General features: G+C 41.7%; 1 protein-coding gene and 1 long non-coding RNA gene across 4 annotated transcripts in view; one reads left to right on the top strand and one right to left on the bottom strand.

Annotated features, from left to right (window-relative positions):
- The window catches only part of LOC133264826 (histamine N-methyltransferase-like), a 26422-nt gene extending 17541 nt beyond the window's left edge, over window positions 1-8881 (top strand). For 2 of the 3 annotated variants that reach the window (XM_061444831.1, XM_061444841.1), the window contains exons 4-7: window positions 20-127; window positions 3606-3736; window positions 4256-4349; window positions 7408-8881. In XM_061444831.1, the coding sequence (XP_061300815.1) occupies window positions 20-127; window positions 3606-3736; window positions 4256-4349; window positions 7408-7763 (689 nt within the window). In that variant the 3' untranslated portion in view covers window positions 7764-8881. The remainder of the gene's footprint in view (window positions 1-19; window positions 128-3605; window positions 3737-4255; window positions 4350-7407) is intronic. The other variant, XM_061444851.1, reaches the window with a different exon arrangement.
- Window positions 4291-11580, bottom strand: LOC133264832 (uncharacterized). The gene is made up of 3 exons (XR_009741781.1): window positions 11370-11580; window positions 10366-10624; window positions 4291-4410 (listed from the first exon to the last, which is right to left on the bottom strand). It is a non-coding gene; the product is annotated as an uncharacterized LOC133264832 (long non-coding RNA).
- Between the last annotated feature and the right edge of the window lie 6936 nt (window positions 11581-18516).

The following is an 18516-nucleotide window of genomic DNA, read 5'->3' on the forward strand; positions in this document are numbered from 1 at the left end:
ATGTTGCTTGCTTCCCTAGGTGAGATTGACCTGCTGATACTCTCAAAAGTACAAGCCAGATATCCAGGGGTCACCATCAACAACCATGTGATAGAACCAAGCGCTGACCAAATCTTCAAGTACAAAGGTATTTTTACATTAAATAAATGAAATTTTAATTAAATATGCTAAATTCATTAGAATTACTCTGCATTCAGATACTTTTAAGAGCCAATTCTGACAAAGTAAAAAAAAGTCCCTATTTTATGCTTTTTTGCCATCATTGCTTTTCAACGATGTTTAGTCTTTCATTAAAATCTTAGTTTCTCACATTGCGAAGAGCTCTGCATGGCAAATGCTTGGGCTAGACAAACTTAAAAAGCTAAACTAGGTGGGAACTGATGGGTGATTGTACGGGAATAGAGTAAAATCTGCACGTTTCAGAAAGTTTTTCTCCTTCAACTTGCGCTGAATCAGGACCCCCCCCCTCAGCATCAAAGGGAAAATTCTAGTGTCTCATGGTAATTCTCACATATCTTAAAAATTGCTTACAAATAACAATTAGCTAAACCTCACAGTGTTACACTAAATTACTTGGCATCCTTTGAATTAGAAAACATTGTAAGGAAAGCAAGAGGGATAGGAAGGACTTTTGCTGTGTGCTTAGTGGCTTAGAGCTTGTTTCCTTCCACCAGTCCCAAGGTCTGAGCAACATTTGTGAAGGAAAGACAAAGAGTTTTCTAAGGAGAATTGAATGTTAGCAGGGGTGCTTTGGTCAAATTGCCCTACCAAGTGAGCATTAAATATCAATTCACAGTTTGAGTATGACTGGATTAACACCTACCAGGCTTTAATTTACCAGGTAATTGTGGTCCTTTATGGAGGAGACACCGCCTATGGAGTACAGACTGTAAGCAGCCCTGAGCAGAGCACACCTTGCCAGAAAACAGCTGCTGAATGAATGTGGCAGAAAAGAATGAAACTGGTCAGCAGTCCGAGCTGTTGGAAATGCTCCAAACCATAGTAAATAACAGATTATAAACCACACTGTAAATCTCCAACCCTTACTCTTGCTTAAGTCCTTAATAATGAAGCATTCTTAGTATGAAGCAACTTGTGGAAGTTGAAGGAAAAATAATAAAACTTGTAACAATCCCTTTCTCCCTGCAGTGAGGGAGTTCCCAGTCACCAGAAGCACCAAAGGCTTCCAGGAAATGTATTTTTTTATATCTGTCTCTGTATTACATGGACCTGATCCTTGAAATGATGGCATGTGCAAAATCCCAGGAGCTTTTACATTGCTCCAGGCTGAGATGGTGAAGCATGGACAACAGATCATCTACTCAGCCTATAAGACAGTTTGAGCACTTGCACATAGCATTTCTGTCCTGTCTGGGCCATGGACCACAGGCTATGGGAGACTGGATTTGTGCTGAATCTTCCTAGTGGTCCTACCACTGATTAACTGGCAGTCCTACTTCAGTGAGTTTCTTTCCAGAATAAAGTTAATGTAAGACGTTGTCCTTATTTTAAGTTTTACGTTAAACTAGAAATGAAATATTAATCTGCATTTCTTTCTTTAAACTTTCTTATTTGGTAATTAATTGTGTCCCCAATAGGTATCATTAATTAGGTTTCTGAGCCCTAAGATCTTCCAGAGAGAACTGGAAGCATTATCTGCACCTTTGAGGATTCAGTAGTTATATTTTCTGCCTAAACAGATACTTTCCCCTTGGGAAGGAGAAGCCAGGCTCACAGGAGAAGTTTCATACTGGGATGGGGACGTGCAGTGATTACAAATTGAGGTTTCTGTTAGGCTGCGTGGTAGAATGGAGGCTCTCCTCAAAGCCCCATGAGCAGGCTGTGGCTTTCCTTCATTCCCAGTCCATGTCCAGGTGAAGCTCCTTGGTGACCGTGGTTGGAGTGTTGGTGGCCCCACAACTGAGGTGCATTGACATTGCCTGCATGGTATGGCACAACTGCAGGTACTGAAGTTTTGATGGCACCCAGCTAGGGCACACAACCAGGATAAAATTAAGGAAAAACTTTCAAAATGGTTAGGGCGATACATTTTAGCTTCAGATGAATCTTTGGGCAGAAAGTTCCCATAATCAGAATGAGGTTGCCCTTTCTGAAATTTCGACTTCAAAATCCCACCCTGGAAATGGTTTCAGTTTTCCTAGCACCTCCTTTCAGACTCTCTAGAAATTGAATTGAACCACATTGCACCAGATTATTTGTGATGGTGATATGAACTGCTGCTGAATGGAGCCTGAGTTTAAAACAGCAAATTAAATCTGAACTGCAAGTGCCGGAGCTGGTGACTGATAAATAGAAGCAAACAGAGTAATAGTAGCAGCATCAAAAAGGGTGGCTTATTTCCAGCCATAAAAGAGAGGAGATGAGGACTGATAAACCATTTCTCATCTACACAATAGGGGTATGGCCTAATCAGAGCCCTAAAGGAGAAACATTGTGATTAGTGGTGTAAAGGCCCTGGTCTTAGCAAATCATGTTGTTTTGAACATGTATTCTGTAGCTAAGGCTCAGTCTGCCTTTGGGCCATTTGAGTTTTAAATTTATGTTAACTCCAGCGAAGCACGGAAATCGCATCAGGGCTAGCTTTGTCCTGGAGCAATCCTGAGCTCCAGGCAGGAGCGCAGTGAGATGAGCTCCATATGCCAGCAGATGGACATTAATATTCTGGCATCCCCTAAATTCTGAAGTTATCTCTCATTTTTGCTCCCATAAAAGGCAAAGAAATGCAGTGAGCCAGGGCCTTGGTATAACTTACTCCATCTCCAGCTTTCTGCTTTCCTCTGGTGCTGGATATGCATTCTGTCAAGGTATGAAAACATGCCATGTGTCACTCTTTATACTTCTCTTTGCTTTAAAATACTATTATGCCTTTTACGTGAAGCAGTTGGCTGAAACTGTGGGCTTTTGAAAAATTATTTGGACACAGCAGAAGACAAATGTCAAGTGATTGTTCCTTGCTCATGGAGGAAAGCTCCTTCCCTCTCCCACCATCCCCATGACACATTCCCAGAGTGAGCCAATTACTTTCTCTGCCCTTCTTGAGCTTTTAATTGTGCTTCTCTCAAAAATTAAATCCCCTTTGATCCATCCTCGTTTGTTCAGTCTCTAGAAAACCCTTTGCCATGGCCTGGCTTCTGCACAGCCATGTAGGGCTTGTGTGGCACCTAAGTGAAGAGGCCATCAACTCTTCCCCCATTCAGCATGGAATGTACTGCTCATGGCCTCAGAACTGTTTATCTCAGCCAACATCTTGAAATTCAGTCATGGGGAAGAGTTGTTTGGGGTTTGGTTTGGTTAGGTTTGGGTTGGGTTGGGTTGGGTTTTTTTGATCAGGTGAAGACTGGATGAGCCCAAATGAGGGTTCAAAGGGAAAAACATCAGACCCTCTTAAGATTTCATCCTACAAAGACCTTTATAGCCCCCTTCTCACATATGTGCTCAAGATTTTAAATATTCTACTGCTGGGTTGAATTGGTACAAGATCTCTTTACCTAAATATGACTTCTGGATGTATAAAAGCTGTAAATGGAAATCAGTCTAGTATTTGCAATTGAGATAACTCTGTCCTGCCTTCTCTCATATTTCAGAGCATGTGGCTGCAGCATCAAACCTTGAGAACATAAAGTTTATCTGGCATGAGGAGACAGCATATGAATATGAAAGTCGAATGAGTGCAGAAAATAAGTCTAAAAGATGGGACTTCATTCACATGATCCAGGTAAAAATCTCTGCAAAATAAATGTTGCCAAAGATTTGGCTATTAAAAGTATGCATGAAGTATATGACCTCATTATCCACTCTAAGGGGAAGAAAGGTGAGTTTATTTCCCTGTAATTTAAAATGCACTGTAAAAATGAAAGACGAGTTACAGCAAAGCAGCTTTGGGCACAGTAGTCCAAATAACCAGGTGGTGGGTGTCCTCTCCATGAAATTGCCTTTGTATTTCCAAGTTTACTGAAACCATTACAAGTAATCTTCAATGTTAAGAAAGGAAAATCTGTTTATCTCAGGTTAACAAATGACCATAAGCTTAGTCCTGGGAGAGCCAGAGAGCAGGCAGGGCAGCGACAGCCACAAGCTTGCAGTATGAGTCCATTGCCCAATTTTGTGCTAACGTCCTATTGTCTTGCTGCAGTTCTGTCAATATTGCCCCCATTTGATTTCTTTTACCTAGTGGTACCACTTACAATATTCACCAGGACCTCACCATATCTGCAAGTATCTCTGCTCTTTCCAGATGCTGTATTATGTGAAAGATGTCTCAGCAACTATCCAGTATTTCCACAGCCTCCTGGAAGAGCAGGCGAAGCTCCTCATTATCCTGGTGTCAGGTGAGAGCTGCTCTACCAGTGCTGCTCAACTGGGCAAGAACCATGAGGAGTTCTGTGGTTCCTGCAAGTTCAACACAGGCCATCTAGAAATCAGTGCGCATTTTTATTTATAACATGTTTTTTTTCACCAGTAGAGGTGAACTCACTGAGTAACAAATGGTGTCCACTCGTCTACATAGATTGAAATCTGCACAGTCTATATACCTGCACAGCTCGATGCTGCAGGTTGTAAAGTAGAAGGCTTTGTAAGCCAGAAAACCCATGCCAAGGACACAAAACATCTTTCTCTCGCCCTCTACCTTTCCCCATCCTACAGCCCGGCCAGTGATGGACGCTGCAGAGAACCCCACAGCAGGTGAGCAGCTTCATCCAGCGGCTCTCACTCACAAGAGCTCTTTCAACATCAGCTATTTTCTGTAAAAGACTTTTCAGGCCGGGTACCACATTATCTCACTCCTGGAGACTTGCAGCATTAAGCAAACAGCTACGACAGGGCTCGGCTCTGCCATACAGCAGGTGTTAGAGCACATATGGTTCATTTTCTTCTCAAACTGCCCATTTCCTTAATTTCATCATTTTGGGTGGAAAACAGCATTCTTAAGCTGTTTTGGATCTCAAAAGAGATGTTCTGTGGTCAATCCAGCAGGAAAATGTGGGAGCAGAGTAAATGATGACCTTTTATTATTGTGGGCAAAGTATGCTAGAGATACTGCAATGGTGGGGTCTAATGTGACTCTAGAAAGCCTTTAATTTGGTTCACAAGCTATAGAAATTTCAGTTGTGTAAACAGTCGCATCTGATAATTTTGCCAGATATATTATTTGTTCAGAGGTTTAAGCTTAATTTTTAATTGAATTTGGTCGTGTCTGCAAACTGCAATGTGTTTAATGAAGTTCATTTTTTGTGTTCATGAAGTGTCCGCAATGAAGTGGCACTTCCCTGACCTTAATTTATTCAAACTATTTGTCTCCAAGCTATTTTTAGTTTAAAGTGTTTTCAAGCATCTCACTACAAGAAATCCCTGTTTTAAATGATCTGATTTTAAATTATTTGAAAGAACTGTTCTCATTCTTTGGCTGAAGTGGAATAGATCATAATATCAAACTATTGCTGATTACCTGTGTATAGTTAATTGAAACTCTTTTCCAGTTGCTTAACCTGTCCCTTTGGATATTCATGAAATGTGAATACAGGGGGAAACACATGTATTCAAAATTAATGTGATTAAAAATCACATTATGAAATCACATTAAAAATGAAAAGTATTCGAAGTCCTCTCTGGACCAGACAATTCTGTGTTTTCTAGTGAAGCAGAATGGAGCATAAATTTCTGGGCCCAGCAAGAAAATGAGACACAAGGAGTAGGGCTCAGAATAGCAGAGGGGAAAGGAAGGGGAAAACCGTGGGGGAAAGAGGAGCAGAGGAGGAGAAGGAAGAAGTGCTATGAAAATGAGCACTGAAGCAAAAAGAGGCACTGAAAGATAAGCAGAACAAAGCTCAGTTCAAAAAATGAATGTAACGTCATCTCCAACACAAACACATTAGGATGTGTTAATTAAAAAACAGGGAATAGGATTGATAGGAGAGGGCTTGGTCAGTTGGTGAGGGCTGCAGTCCCTCCTGCACTGCCCCTGCTGGGAGAGCAGGTGAGTTGCAAGAGCTATGTGGTGGTATTTTTAACATACTTAAAAAATCTGTTTACATCGCCTTGAAAACAAAAGTAGTGCCATATGCTGGGCCTATTGAGAGCTATTATAATAATGCTGCGTTCAGGTAGTGTATAATTGCTCAGCTCAGAGATGGCACTGAGTCACACAACACTGACACCAGCAAATTTTCTGCAATTAGTGTTCTGCATTCAATTTCCGCAAGGTGAAAGAAAATATTGTAGCCCCTCTTCTAAACACCAAACTGTTTATTTGGCTATAAATAACTGTTTGCAGATAAAGCATTTGCAAAATTGCCGAGCAACTGGGTTTAGTAGTTATGGAGATTTATTGTCATAACTCTCAAGAGCTGCTCATTAGGCTTGAAGTTATTTTCATCCGGTCCAGTCATTCTGGGTGATCCTTTATAAATGATTTATAGAAGAAATGCTGAATCAGAAATCCAGGCTGAGGGAAAATAAAGATGTGAAGGCATATCTGGGGACTTTTCAGTTCACCCAGCTTGTTTTCTTTGTAAAACGTCCCTTGAGAAGAGGTGCATGCAGAAACATGGGCTTGGCTTGGGCTTGGTTCTCTAGGTGACTGCAGTGCCACAGGGGCCTTTTCCTTCCTCACTCTTCATTGTTGCAGATCCAAATAGTACCCAGCCAAAACATCCTTCTGCCAGCACTGGGGAGGTCTGCTTGGGGTGAGGGGCAACCCTCTCATTGCCCATGGCCAACAGCATGTGAGCATGGTGGGAGAGAAAGCTGAAGGCTGGGAGGATGGTGCAGTTTCACTCTGGACTCTGTCCATCCCACCCTTTTCTCCATTACGCATCCAGCTTCATGGACAATGTGATCAGGATTTTGTACCCCATGTAGGTCACATAGCAGATAGTTTACTGGTAATAAGTGTTTCAATGAAGCTCAAATGTAGCTCAACCACCATGTGATCAGGTGAAGGGAGAGGAGAGGATTTGGTCTTCCAAACCGCAGCAGAAACCTAAGGAATAGTTTAATTCATGAAGATGGCACTGTATAGCTGGTGTTCAGCATGTCAACTATAAAAGGATGTCACTGCAAGATACTGCCTATGGGTAGGAAGCAGGGAGGCGCAGTGTGTTGAGAGTGGAAGGGAGGATGATTAAGTGCACTGAGGTGCTCTTGTCTCTGGGGGCTTGGTGGGAGGTGCTGAAGCTCCAGGGTAAGTAACGTGCCCATTCCCTTCTGCAACCCCCAATCCCAAGGCCGCCAGAAGCAGGGAGGCAACCATCTCCACCATGCCTCAGGACATATGTCCCAGTTCTGGAAAGATCCTGCTCACAGTGAGGACAACTGCTAAAAAAAATACGTGATAAAAATCTTGTGGTTTTCCTTATTCTTGAGCATTTTTCTGGTGGTTTATCCCAGGAACCAGTGGCTGGGAAGCGCTATGGAAGAAGTACGGGTCTTCCTTCCCTTTAGATGATCTCTGCTCTTATGTTTCCTCTGCTGACATAAAAAGGATACTGGATTCATCTGGGCTGAAGTGCCAGCTTCATGAGCTCCCATCCCACATGGACATAACAAGCTGCTTTATTGAAGGGAACAAGGATGGGGAGATGTTGCTGGACTTCCTGACAGAAACTTGTGAGTTTTCTAAAACTGCTCCTCCTGAACTAAAGCGTCAGGTAATAGAAGAGTTAAGAAAGCCTGAATGCAGTCAAGAAAGAGATGGGAAGGTACTTTTTAATAACAACCTGAGCGTAGTAGTGATTGAGCCATGAGTTAACCTCTTCTTGCTTCCTGATCTAAAGCAAATAGTCAAATGCAAACTGTTAACAGCTGAAATACATTTTTCATCCTTTAGAAATGGCTTAGTTTACTTCAGTATTGATACATTATTTTTCGAGCCTGTTAAGAAATCCGTATTAATATCTGTTGTTATGAGTGAGCTTTAATACCTGATTAATTCTGTACCAATCTATGAATGTGTAACTCACTAAGCAGTTAATTGTGCTTTATCAGATAGTGTATAATCAGATGTAACTCGTACCATCCACTCAGGCACTGCAGAAACCTATTTCCTAAGAAATAATCAAGATCTATAACCTTTTCATCATCATTTAAAAACTCTCTGCAGACCAAATAAGCAAATGACAACTTCTCAGTGCAGCTGGCAAGAGTGGAGGCTCAGAATGACTGACCATGTGCGTGGCTGCTAAGTGGGATTTCTTGAGCTTGTGACTTGATCTCATACCTCCAGTTATTGTGAAAGTGGCCTCATGCCTTCTGCATTTGCAGTGGTTGCCTGCTCCTGCCTCTGCAGCCAACTCTATTTAATGGCACTGCTTCCCTTCCTTTTTCCCACATTTTTATTTTCATGATGTCGCATCTGCAGAGTGATTTGTGTACCAGGTCCTTCTGGCACTGCAAGAGGAGTGCGATTGAAGATGGTTAAGACATAGCAGTGGTGACAACTGTCCTGGAGAGGTCATTTTTACTAGTGAGCTCCGACGCAAAGCCTTTGTTAGGAATCAGCTACTATTGTCACATAGGGCTTTTTGATACTTTTAGTTTACCACACAAACCTTTCTCTAGCCTGGAAGCAATGTTTTGTGAGCTTTGTAACAATGAAAATGTAGAATTAAACACTGATGCCAAACTGACAAGTTTCAGTGGGATTTGTTTGATTTTCAGTGGAGTTGTGTCAGCTAAATCTGTTTAGTATATTGTATAGGATGTTCAGCAAGAAGGTGTTCCTCAGTTCCTTCTCCATGTGGGGCTGTCTCTACTCTGATAGTCAATGCATGTGTTTTGCTGAATGATTTTATGGTTTTAAGAAGTGTTATGCTCTCTACAAGGCACAATGCATACTGGGATACAATATAGTCGCTTGAATGAATTCAATAGTCTGAATACCCAATTTATCCCGTGAGACAGGTGTGATTTCTGCCACTGAAATAATTTGATTCAATGTTGAAATGGTTTACTTTAGGTAATGTTTTAGCTGCAAGAAATTATGTTTTATTTCTGCATGTACATTTCTAGTACAATATAGATTATTAATGATTTGAAGTGATTTTCAAGAGACTATATTGTGCATTAATAGCTGTTTTAGGGTGAATTATTCAAAACACACACTTCTCCTAGTGATCAAATATTAATTCCAGTGTACTTTAGAGTGTTTCCGTTACATTTCTTAGCTGTTAAACAGAAGAAGATCTATTACCACTTTAACACAGTGCTGTGTACAGATTCCTGCATTAGAAGACCTCAGTATATCTGTGAGTTGCTATGATGACATACTGAAGCAGGAAAGAAAGAAAATCTCTCATTAGGACAGATTGCTGCATGCATTTCTAATTGGAAACAAAGTTGCGATTATTTCTGTAGCACTTTTGTGCTATCAGTGACCTCTTCTAAATGGTGCTTGTGAAGGAGGTGACCCCTGAATATTGCCACATCAACCATGTCAGGAATGACATATATTTGGGAGCCACAGAAATGCCAGAACAAAAAAAAAACAACAAAAAAAACACAAAAAAAACCAAACCAACAAAACCCCAACAAAATTCAACAACAAAACTTAGTAACAAGATGCATATGCAGGTCCTGCTGTTTTCTGCTTTAGCAGAGGTAAGAAATACAAGAAAAAAAGCTTTTTAGAGTTTTTGGGGATGTCCTGAAAATGTGGGAAAGACCAGGAAAGACAAGGGACAACAGAGATGATCTGGAGAGAAGAGAGGAGGATAGGACCACACACACACAAAACCCCTGAGATTCAATGTGAAAGCATATAGGAGTTCCTTCCCCCTTTAAGAAAGGGAGAGGCCAGGGAGAAAGAGTACTTGCTGGGTGCATGGCATTGCATGGGGTCTTATTTAAAAAGCAGAATTCACTTGGAGAAAAAGGCACTTTCACCCCAGGCTGGAGAAAAAAACTCCTTATCTGAAAGCAGACATGCTGGAGTGGCCCTCTTCCACTGGTTTTGCTTCTGAGGAGAATTTCATTAAAAATCTGGGGGAAAAAACACAATAAATTCCATTCTGTATATGCAGCTGCTGCTGTTAAGGGGCTGGGGAAAAACTGAATCAGAAGAGCACCCTTAAGGGATAAATTAATTTTAAATTTGTAACACACAGATTTCCAAGAAGTAGAGTCTGTAAGTATTTAGTAGGAAATGAGTGTGGGGAAGAACAATTTTATGCTTATTTGACTATAAATACTGAAGGAGTTTTTGTAAATCTCTCACACAACTTCCAACTGAAGAACCACATTTTCATGCAAGGATCGCCCTTAATTGTACGGCAAGATACTGCTATTCCAGAGCATGTCTGGGGAGTCCAGCTTGTCCATGGATTGGCATTTATACACTTTTGAACTTACCCATGTGCTTTCTGCATTGAATTAATTGTTTTCTTCTTAGAAAGTCTGCCTTATCTCAACCAGCAGCAATTTCTTCCAAAAGCACATCTCCAGACAGGCCTCGCTCTTTGCAAACCTGCAGGCGGACATGTGGGCTAACAGGATGCATCTTCCTTGCTTGCACTCCTAGAAAGTGAATTTATAGTCTTTATACCGAGCTTCACCCAGAGCAATGATCTTAAATCAGAATAACACCGATGGACACAAGCTGGGTATCAGGCTACCTATATTAAAAATATATCAGAAATATTTTTCTGGTATAATACTATGCAGGTTCTTCGTATTTGGGTATGCTTCAGATACGAAGTGTAAAAATACTGCAGAAGTGTGACTGGGTAAATGCAATCCTTAACATTGCGTCTATATTCTGTGTTCATCATAGAATCACAGAATCAGCTAGGTTGGAAAAGACCTTTAAGAACATTAAGCCCAACCATTACCCCAGGACCGTCAAGCCCACCATTAAACCATGTCACTTTAGGGCAACTGATCTCCCCTCATGACTGCCCCTCATCTGCAATCTCATTGTGGCTCCACACTATAGAGCTGCTGTTGCTAGCCCTCATGGCCACCCCTCAGCTCCCCTCAAGATGTCCCCTTATGGCCACCCCTCATGGCCCATGGCTGCCCTGCTCTCGCCTCAAAATTACACCTCTCCCCTTATGGCCACCCCTGCTCTCCCATCAAGTCTCCGCTCACCCCTCATGACCACCCCTCCTGTCCCCTCACAATCTCCCCTCATGACTGCCCCATAACTCCCCTCATGATCTTCCCATGTGGTTGCCCCTGCTCTCCCCTCTTGATCTCCCCACACCACTCATGGCCACCCCTCCTTTCCCCTCACTGTCTTCCCTAATGGCTGTCCCTGCCCTCCCCTCACAATGTGCCCTCACCCTCATGGCAGCCCCTGCTCTCCCCACATAACTGCCCCTCCTGTCTCCTCATGGTTTCCCCTCATAACCAACCCACCTTTCCCCTCATGATTTTCCCTCATGGCTGCCTATGCTCTCCCTTCATGATCTCCCCTCACGATCTCCCCTCATCCCTCATGGCCGCCTCTCTCCCACTCCCACCGACCAATGTCCCTGATGTGCCCTGGCACTGGCGGGAATGGCGCATGCCCTCCACCATCAGAGATGGTTCTGAACAGTGTTTGTTTTTAAACTGGGGACATCTTTTTTTACATAAATCTGGAATATAGAATCGTAGAATCATAGAATGGTTTGGGTTGGAAAGGACCTTAAAATCATCTAGTTCCAACCCCCCTGCCATGGGCAGGGACACCTCACACTAGACCATATCACCCAAGGCTCTGTCCAACCTGGCCTTGAAGACTGCCAGGGATGAAATATACAGATTATATTACAATTACAGGAGAAAAAAAGCTGGAGGGAGTGGAGGAGGAGGAAGAACAACAGCTCTCCTTTGAAATAGCAGTCAAACACCTGGGCCTGTGTCCGTCTGATAAGGGACATGAGCTCATGGCTCTGATGCTGCATCAAGTGATTATTTCCCAAAGTCATTCCTGCGGGAGGTTTGCTGTGCAGGGAAGGGAATAGCCCGATGTCCACAGATCAGGCATGGGTTTAGAGCAATGCCACACAGGAAGGCAGGGGGAGAACAAAAATGGGGAATGAAAAGGCTGACCCCCTCCAAAGGAGCCCCGTCATCACGTATATATGCCCTGTGAGTCAGACATACCTGCCTGAGCGGTTTCAAGGGCTGTTACTTTAAAACATACATAGAAAAATACTCTCACTGCTCTGTTAATTACAACAGCAAATTGAACAAATGCACTTACAGCTCAGTTGCTGTGGCCATTACACTGCATCAGTGTAATTCATGCTTGCAGCCCATGATAGGATTTTTTAATGTCATTACACAGTAGGGCAAAGTCCTCATTTTTAATAAAAATACAAATGCTAAAATGAAATGGATTAATATCTAATTTTACATCTTAATTTACATGATGTGCAGAATTATCTTAAATATTTGTTATGGATGGAGTGGCATTCCACCAATTTAGGCTTTTTTTCATACTGGAGAATGTTAACATAAATTGTAGCATAAATCATTGCCTTGTAAAGTACCAGAAGGCGCATATAAAAACCCATATCTTTACTGCACATATTTCCCATTAACCATAATCTATTAGTAATTGAAGTTCATTACAAATTCTTGTAGACTTTATTGCTATCATGCTGCATGACATAGTGAACCTGGCTTGCATAACAAGAAGTCCTTGCTGGGAAATATCCTATTAGCAATGACAGTGCATTTGTCATTGTGATAATAAATCCAAGCTGCCTGTAGATTATAAATTATTGCGGCACCATTTCCGCTGTTGCAGTTTAAAAGTTTTGTCAGCACTTCCATTTTAACCTGCTTTACAGGCAGTTATAACTTGACCATAAAAATCTGCAGCCAGCTGAATCTTGGCTTACAAGGTCTTAGTCCAAGAGCACATTTCTTCCCTCCCCATGAGATTTGTACTTCATCCACATGAAAATCTTAGAAGCAGAAGCTGTGTTTATGGCAGACTTTTTCTTCTGCATTTGCATAGCTTCTAATTGGTAAAAAACCAGGCCATTTAACAAGCAATTTGTTCATAATCTTTCTAAAGAGTTTGGTTACATTTAAAATTATACCAAGACGAAAAGATGGGAGCGTGGCTGAGTTGAGTGTTCACTGGTTTAATACCTGAAAAAGCCTCAGTCCTTATCTACAGGTGCCATGGACTTTTGGGAGGCATTGGCAAAACCCACTTCTCTTTAAAGAAGAAACTGAAGAGAAATGATGCTACCCATATGCCTTGCAAAGGTGTTTTGAGGATTAATTACTAATGCTAAAATTCTAGCATCCACTCAAGCCACCCTTCATCATGTCTATGCAATTCTTTGAGCTCTAGATGGGTTTTAAGTGTTATTAAAAGAAAATTGCCATAGAGTTGAACTTTAAGTGTTAATTATGATTTGAGATATAAATGACATCAGGTCAAATCTTTCACAATTTAACTCCATAATTGACTTCAGCTTGCTACACCGAAGGATAACTATCTAGCTGAGTGCAGATGCCTATTGTATTTCTTAAGTGCCTATAGCAATGCATCCAATTAGTTGGATGTAACTATTATGCCTCAACTGCTCCTAAACAGTGTAAGATGCAGCTTGCACCTCCCTGAAAAGGAAAACTTTTGCTTCCACCAGCAAGGCCAGGTTTTCACATCATCCTGCAATACATGCTCTTGTCTTGAATATCGCTCTTGTGTTCATGGGGTGCATAGTGGGTTCTGCAGGAAATATAATTGTCTTTTCACATCAATACTGTCTTCCATCTCAAAATGTCCCAAATTGCTTTAAAATCTTGATATGCAAAGCCACTTCACTTACCACTGAGGTGCAGCAATCTCCTGGGTGAAATTCAGCAGCTGTTGAATGGTTCACAGCACCATTTCGCAGTGATTTGTAGCAGCGCAAGGAGGAGAAGGCAGCTGTTGGCAGTCAAAGTGGCAATGCCGACTTCCAGAAAGCAATTACGTGGGCTGGTGTTAACATGTATCCTCGGCCAAAACTGCCATCAGCTTACTGCTTCCCCTTTTCCAAAGCAGCAGAGTGGTGGGACATTGGGGTGAGACATGGGGCTGGTTCAGGATGAAGTCCAGTGCCCACCACCACCCTAGCTCATTCAACAGCTCATACTAGTGGTGGAACCAAAGGTGTCTACCATCAATGGGCTTGACACCAGCTTTTGTGTTGCAATCGTACCAGCCTGCAGTGTCCTGGTGTTCCTTCACACTAGTGGCAATGGGGAGGTCTCCTACAACTCGCAAAGGCAGCCTTCTTTAGCTTGTACCTCCCAACACCTGGCATTCAATTCTTCACTGTTTTCTTGCACATCAAGAGGCATTTAACTGCCATCCTTCATTACCCAGCAGAGATCGTATGGAAGGTAGGGGTGGATCTGATGAGTGTAAGCGAAAATAAGTTGCCTTAAAAGAGATGCATGAATGTCTGGGTCCAAAGTGGTACTGGAGCGATTCAGGATGGTGCTTTTGTTCAAGAGAGCTGAACTGCTCTAATTAAGCACCAGAAATAATTATTACAGCATACTGCAGATTTCTCACTCAGTTTTGTGTATTCTATCTGTACTATCAAGTATCTAACAAAGTAAAAAAAAAACCACAAAACAAACACAGAAATAACCAAATTAATGACTCTTTGAAATCCCTAAACATAAACTGTCATCCTTTCCCACTTGAAATCCCTCAATCTAAATCATGTAATAGTTTTCTACTCAAATAGAATATAAGAACCTAATACTTTTGAGACTTCTAATGCTATAAATACATTTTGATCTTTTTATAACTTTGATTTTGCAGGGTGACAATGAGATATCATTTATTTTGCTGAGGGCAAGCACATACAATCTCTTTGTTTTCTTAAAGAAAATGGAATTATAGTATTCGGAGGCTGTTGCGAGGATCTGGTATGTTACAATAGATCCTGTCGGAGATGAATTAGTGTCCAGAGTATAGGTGATCTTGCAAAAAATGAATAGCAATGCAATTTATCTTATACTTCTGTAATTTATCTTGTGACCATGTATTAGATTAGATAAAGATGGAAAGACATGTGAATTGGATGGACCGGACCAATACTGAAAACTTACGCCTGCTTTTATTGGGACTGACAGGAAGATTTCTGTTGCCTGCATTGCAATCAGAATTTGGCTTCACATTTTTAATTTGCTTTGAAGTATGATCTTGTCTAGGAACAAGAAAAAAGCTAACTCAACACTAAAGTTTGTTGATTCTGTCTGCTGTTCAATACAAATTTGTTCCACCATATACTTCATAATCAATTAAAAATTATAACTATAAAAAACACTCTTAAAAATAACAGTAATAAGCAGTTGTGAAACCACTGCAAACACTCATTACATGCTACACTGTTTTCGAGGTAGCAAACCAATAGTTCATTTTGTCCCCTTCCAACAAAATCCATACTTCAAAATCTACTTTTCATACTGAATCGGTCTGTCTGTAAGACAAACAGTCTGCAGCTCGGAGTGTTTACCTACAACAGCAAAAAGATGTGCTACACTGCCTTCAAATTCAGTAATAGCACCAGCTACCTTCTTTAGGCTCGTTGTGAACCAGTGATTGATATCTGTTCTTTTGCATTGCTTTCTTCTCATATCTCTTTGTCCTGCTGCTATAATCGATCACAGATTTTTCCATCAGGCTTCATGTCAGATTAGGGTAGTGAACATGACTTGCTTAGAACAAACTGCTTCAATGCACACCAAGGCAAGCTCAGGAGTTGAGCCACTCTAAAAATGATTGTTTGGGGCATGTCCATGAACATGGTGCAATAGCGGGAAGTCAGTAACATGCTTTTATGGTAAAGAGTTTGGGATTGCTCCTCTCTGTGAAGCCTGTAGCAATCACACCTGCCACTGTGGGGCTGACATTTTAAGCGAGGAGCAATACCCAGCTCACCATTTTCCCGATTCAGGAAGAAATTTCTGCTTAGAAGTCAATGAATGCCTCTGGCCAAATCTGCACACATATTCTGTCTGTGATTCAAGTTGCAAAGTCACACAGCTATTTTGCTTGGTGCTTTATCTGTGCTATCAAGAACTGAAGGGAATGAAAGCCCAACAACTTTCTCTGCTTTGCATAGAAATATAAAGATTCACTGTGACTCGTCTTCCTAGGAGATCTAAACTATCAATCCCTTACTTTAAAAGCTCTTTGGGGATTACTGCTTGTTTTATAGTGCCTAGCACAATTGAGTCTTCATCTCAGTCAGTGGTTTTTAGGTGCATCTTTTGTGTAAATAACAAATGATTATTTTTTTTTTAATATGAAAAACAGAGCATTATTTATGGAAGAGGACTGTAAAGATTTGATATAAATTAGGATCAGTGATCATGGATGAGTTTCCTGACAGAAATTACCTCCCTCATGGCTGCTGTTGCTTGGTATCTATAAACCCTGAACAAAGAAATGGCAGCTGGGTGACCTCTGGAATTCCTTCTGAAAGAGGAACACATGTTAAACCTTTATTTCAAGGGTTCAAGAGAAGACAGCAACGTAGTGGATGAGAACTGTTTTGAGGAGGAACATGCAGTGTCCAGTGTAGGAGATCCCTGGGCAGAAATAGGTGGATAAAAAAAAAAAAGAAAAATTATCATATGTGTTTGCCCTGTACATATAGGAGACATAGGATACTCTTCCCTGGGTCACCACTTTTAACCACAGCTGGAGAAACACTAAACAATCATGACAGTCCAACCATTTGGAGCTGCCTGTAGCCCAAGCTGAAATGACCATCACTGGAGACACTATACAGGACGTTGCAGTGCAGAAGTATAGTTACCCATTTTACACACTAAATCTCTTCTTCCTGAATGTCATTCGTTCCTAACAATGACTGACATCTCAGCCCAGGGCAAGTATTAGGCTGCTGATAGCAGTGCTTGCACAGCCCACGAGAGCATAAACCCTGATGTCCTGCATTAAGTCCCAGGGAAAACAGAGTAAAAGGCTTTTTGCTGTACATGTTTGAAAAATAGGTTCTCTTGGGTTTTTCAGTGCGAAAGCAGATGCTGAGACTACCTGAAATTACTGCCTTCTGGAAAACAAAACCCGAGAAAGCTTGAGAGTTAGCAGTCACAGAATATTTCCATCAGAAGCTATTACTGGGATTGGGATCTTTCCTGAAATAAGTCCAGTGAACTGCTGCTCAGGGGCATGCACTGCCAGGGCAGAAACTATGAAATAAATACTCAAGTACCTATGGGCTGCTGTAATGCTGCATGCCTGGCAGTAGCTAATGGCATGTGGGATAAAAAAATATGATTAAAAAAAACCCAACAAACCAACTAAAAGCTTGCACTCTGACAAAGGCAGAGGCTTTGCAGCATAAACTTTGCAGTATTTCTGTTTCCTTCAGGTCTGTTCCTGGCTACTCTTCCTGTCACCTTGCAGAAATTTTGAGGCTGTGCCTGAAGACGGCACTTGCTCTAAGGGAGAAACTGGGGTCTGCTGGAAGGCAAAGGACCATGGCCAGAGAAATTTGGGGCTTCTTGCCTTTCAGGTGAAGAGTTGATTTAAACTCTCAGCTATCTAACTCAGATTAGTTTGCAGGAAAGGTTAACCCAGATTACTGAGGGAAACCTCATTCTGCCATGATTTATAGAGAGGGAACAACTGCCCTGTACCAAAGCAAGGGACACAGATGCCATGGTTTACTGTTCAAATGGTTTATCAGTAAGGTCATTCATCACACGTTGCTTTAGACTCCCAGGCCAATATGTATAAACGCCTGTCTCACAACAAGCGCAGTCTTTTCAGCTCCCATCTGCCCACAGCAGCCCTTCCAATGTTGCTAATTACATCCCTGCTCATTACTATATTAGCTACAACTCATCTCAAAGCCGCAGCTGTATTGATGTGTCCCAGGGGTGGATTGTGTTAACGAACAAAAAAGATGCAGGGTCTCCATTTAGGAGCTCGTTTCAAAACCCAGAAGTTACAAGCCTGACCTCTGGACAAGCACATTTATATTTGGAAGGCAGAGTTGCTCCAAGTCTGCCTTATTTGTTTCCATTTGTGTGCTATAATTCAGTTTCCCATGTATATGGTGCATTATTATGCATTTTGTATTGTTGTATTATTATGGATATTGTATATTCTGCATGCTCATATTAGCAATGCATGGAGGGGCTCCGTTTCTTTTGCAGTTGGAAAGAAAGATAAAAAGTAGGCACACTGAGAAGACAAGAGAGATCAGTGACAGAGGTACCCCAAGAGAAGCAGAGCTGGTGCTGTGCCTGGGCTGCAGTGCAGGAGAGGCACCTCCTACAGCACTGGTCTTCCCAGATGAGGGGCGAACAGGGGAAGTGACACTCCTGGGGAAGAGTTTCCTCTCAGATGTTCTGAAAAGCATGAAAAACAATTAAACCAACCTAAAAATAGGAAAGTCTCTTCCTCTTTTTTTCAGAGCACACTTCTATACTCCCATGGCTCTTGCTGACCTAGATAGAGGTAAAGGGACATGTCTGGCCTAACACACAGGCAAAAGTTATTCTGTTTATTAACTGGGG

This window comes from Pezoporus flaviventris, unplaced genomic scaffold, assembly GCF_033815535.1.
Source record: "Pezoporus flaviventris isolate CSIRO_AGI_PZ_B2104156 unplaced genomic scaffold, CSIRO_AGI_Pfla_v1 ptg000001l, whole genome shotgun sequence".
NCBI lineage: Eukaryota > Metazoa > Chordata > Aves > Psittaciformes > Psittacidae > Pezoporus > Pezoporus flaviventris.